We start from the raw sequence: 3,964 nt of genomic DNA on the forward strand, positions 1-3,964 counted from the left end.
GAAAACGACATAACGAGCAATATGAACCCATATGACATCAGCACAAAAGTGCAGCAATATGAGAACACCTGTATCGAGTAGTACCAACACATAAGCCATAACGAGTTAACTAACACATGGAAGTACCAAGATCAGTTTCTATTTCACGCTCTGACATGAAGTATTGCTCCTTTCTGTGCAAGGTCAGATAATAAACGACCAATGTTGTTTAAGATTACAGTAGAGATGTATGTCATCATATTTATATGGCGCAAATAGTCCAATCACCTGGTTGACTGAAGCATATGTACCGTTATTTGGGCTCTGGTAAGAGCAAGTCGAAAATCCAAATCACGTATGGATAGGCAAAATGATGTGTCTGTTGTAATTGAGACGAATAGGGTTGGCAACACAACATTTAGAAACAGTTGAAGATGAGGGAATGAGGGCAACCAAAAGAGGCATGTAATTGATTCAAAATTCCACCAACATATCAACTCGCGTACATGACAAAACCGGACCACGGGCACAAATAAGGTAGGTCAGAGTTCTTAAAAGGGGAGGTCTCTAATGGCAACGCTTAACTTATAACCCTTCACAACAGTGAACATTCATCAAAATCACGACTCTGCCTTTTTCTCTTCTGCGGCCTCTTCAAATGTTTCTCCAGCGACAAGCTCAGGAACATCATCATCATCGTCAGCCTGAGCAGCACCTGCAGTGGCACCCTCAAGGCCAGAAAGTCCACCAGGAACCTGCTTTTGGAATTGCTCCGCAAGCCTCCGCAGGTTGTCCAAGTTATCAGGACCTGGATAGGAGGACCGTTATTTACTTGCACATTGTACAGGTAGAGGCAAGAAGAGTTGAAGGTAAAAACCATGATGAAATATTAACTTAATACTCCCTCCATTCCAATAAATAAGGCTTGTACATTTTGAAAAGTCAAGTCAAGTAAAGTATGACCAAACTTTTAGAAAAAACTATGAACTATAATATTACATATATATCATATGAAAATATGGTTTATGATATATCAAACAATATTATTTTTGTTTTTATATGTTAATCATTTTTTAAAAACTTGGTCAAACTTTACATAGTTTGGATTTTAAAAAATACGCCTTAGTCACTGGAATGGAGGTAGTATAAACTTTGAACTGGATCCATTAACACTGAACAGAGACATACCAAGTTGGTTGATAATCGATGGCAGAAGATCTTGCAGTTCTGTCCAAATTCAGAAAAGGTAGCATAAGAGCACTGGTAAAGGAAATTGAGAAAAAAACTTCCTAACAAATGTGTACCCCATACAGAATAGCCAGTGGATATTGTAACATATAAATTATTATCAAATTCAAGTAGAAACCACAATTACTTTTAACAGAAGGTAATAGAAAACCACAACAAAATAACACGGTGACATGTTAATGGAAATAACATACTCTTTGTCTGTGGAGTTCCACTGACCACCCATGTATTAGCACCAATCGAAGCTTGCACTGGGAAGAATCCAGAAAGGTTTGTAAGAAGGGAGTAGAAAACTAAGCCTGAAGAACTAGGTTTATTGCCAAGGGATCTTACCTTTAGGATTCAGAAACTGAATAACAACATCATCCTTGAAGATGTTGACCTCCTCAATACCAGGGATGGTGTTCACTCCTACTCTTTTCAGGGTGCTCTGGAGCCTCTTGTCATCTGTGGTTGTAGTCTTGTGGACAGCCTTCTTCTTCCTACACCAACAGAAAGATCAACCATGGATTTCCTAGTTTGCTAGCACTGCTAAGGTATAAAATGTCATGAGTAGCGCAGACAATCTGACATTTCGAATATGCTTAGCTGCCTATTTGCTATGTAAGTCTATGAGCAACAGCATCTAACTTATTATCCTAGAACATGACTTCTCAGGTTAAATCATGCAGTGTGTCCAGACTGTAACATATAGAATGAAACGATACCGGCAGATGAAATTATGGACGTAATATCATGCACATATTTATCCATTTTAACAGAACTAAAAAATATTATACTATGCATAGCACTGTTTTCTGATATATGCCAAGATGCACCGGTTTAAGCACAACCCGCGTAAATGCCAGCATACATTAAAATTGTTAAAGTGTATCATCACATCTTGAATATACATATGAAAAGAACAAGCACCTGCGCATGCTACCCTTCCCCCCGGTGCGCACGGCACCTGCCATCTTCTTGAGCTTTTCAACATTCATCTGTATGGGAGACAAAAAAAAAAAGAATCACTACATAGTTCTTTCAGTTATATGCAATAGACAAGCTAACCCGCCGATTAACATAAAAGACAAGCTACGTTCATAAACTGCACACAGTACAGATCTACAGAAGAAGTAACAGAAAACATGGATTGGGTAACTAACATGAGGAAACACAATTGCAAACAGACAGGGAAAAACCCTAACCACATAAGGTCGAAACAAGTAACCGATGGTTACTAAGCTGACAAGACATAAGGTCGAAACAAGCAACCGATGCTTACTAAGCTGACAAGGAAACCAATCAGATACTGTTAGTCACTTCAAACTCATGCCTGCTAAGCCACTGGCTAAAGACACTACAAGACTACAAAAAATTCTCCAACTCAACACTGCTTGGATATAGTAATATTACTACGCTGCTGAAACCAATCGCCACTCCTATGTTACAACACTAATACGTAGCTGCTACTGATTATGATAACGATAAAAAGGGCTACTATTCACTGCGTGTAAACCTGTCCACCCATTTCTTATAAGAACACCATACTGGTACTGCTCTGCTCGTCGCACGACGCCGTCCCAAAACCGGGTAGCAGGGCAATCTCAAATCGCCCATAAGCCTCAATATTATACCGCAAATGTCTAGAAGAACTGAAAGCCTAATCAACAGAAGGTCTAAACATACACAGCGAGAGCGCCACTTCTAGATTCGATCACAAAACTGTCAGCACGAACAGTCCGCGTATCACGCGAGCCAAATCTGGCGAGGGCGCGTGCACCTACCTAAACCAGCAAAAAGTACAGATCCAACCGATCCTAGACCAAACAAAGGCGCGGGAGATACCGCTACTTGACGCGAGGACGGCGGTGGGCGGAAGCAGCTCACCTTGGCTGGGGGAGGAGGGGACGCCGCGGCGTCGACGCCGGCGGCGGCGCGGTGGGGAGGAGAGGATAGGAGCGGGGGGCGAGACCAGGAGATGGGGAACGGATAGGGCTCTCTCGGGACGGAAGGCTGGGTGCTGGCTGTGAGCCCTTTTTTAGTTTTAGGGTTTTAACGCAGAGGCATCCTGGCCGTCGGATTCGCGATGGGCGGGTGCGGCGGCGGGCTCTGTAGGGTGGTGGAGCGAGGGTTTGCGCTCGGCTCGGGGTCCGTTCGGGTGCGTGCTTCGCAGTTTCGCTGTAGGCTGGTTCGCCTGTGTTGCGGCTTTGGTTCTGGCCGTCTGACACTCTGGGCGTAGTCATGCGCTAATCTCCAATTGCTTGTTCAAAAACTATGTACCCTCCGTTCTCAAATATAAGTGAACGTTTAGGCTCAAATTTTATATTTATTAAAGAGTATACTTCTATATTACCAATGCATTTTAAAGTAGCAAAAAATATTTTTCTCTCATGGCATGTGTTAGATTGTATATATTGTATTTACAGTACGACTGTATTGTAATTGTAACCAAACCCTTGGCCTCTGGCCTATTATATAAACACCGGAACCCCACGTCATTATATGTGTGAGGCTTCCCCCAAAATCTTTCTACATGGTATCAGACTAATCTGGGTCCTACCCTAGCCGTCGCCGCCCCCTTCCCAACCCTAGCCGCCGCCGCCTCTTCGGCCGCTGCCGCCCTAGGTCGGGCCGCCGCCACCCCACCTTCCGCTGCCATGGAGCTCCCTTCCCTCACCGACGGGACCTCCGCTGCCCCTGCGGCCGCTTCGGTCGCTGCCCTCGCACCCGCCGGCGCCTCGCGTCACGCCGGCCC

The 3,964-nt window shown here is 44.0% G+C and overlaps 1 protein-coding gene across 1 annotated transcript; it reads right to left on the bottom strand.

Annotated features, from left to right (window-relative positions):
• Positions 1 to 422: 422 nt before the first annotated feature.
• On the bottom strand, positions 423 to 3,191 carry LOC124705600 (basic transcription factor 3-like). Its single transcript, XM_047237308.1, has 6 exons — positions 3,097 to 3,191; positions 2,140 to 2,207; positions 1,561 to 1,709; positions 1,422 to 1,478; positions 1,168 to 1,206; positions 423 to 787 (listed from the first exon to the last, which is right to left on the bottom strand). The coding sequence occupies exons 2-6, from the start codon at positions 2,205 to 2,207 to the stop codon at positions 600 to 602; spliced, it is 501 nt and encodes a 166-aa protein (XP_047093264.1). The 5' UTR covers positions 3,097 to 3,191; the 3' UTR covers positions 423 to 599.
• Positions 3,192 to 3,964: the final 773 nt, after the last annotated feature.

Source organism: Lolium rigidum, chromosome 4 (assembly GCF_022539505.1).
Source record: "Lolium rigidum isolate FL_2022 chromosome 4, APGP_CSIRO_Lrig_0.1, whole genome shotgun sequence".
NCBI lineage: Eukaryota > Viridiplantae > Streptophyta > Magnoliopsida > Poales > Poaceae > Lolium > Lolium rigidum.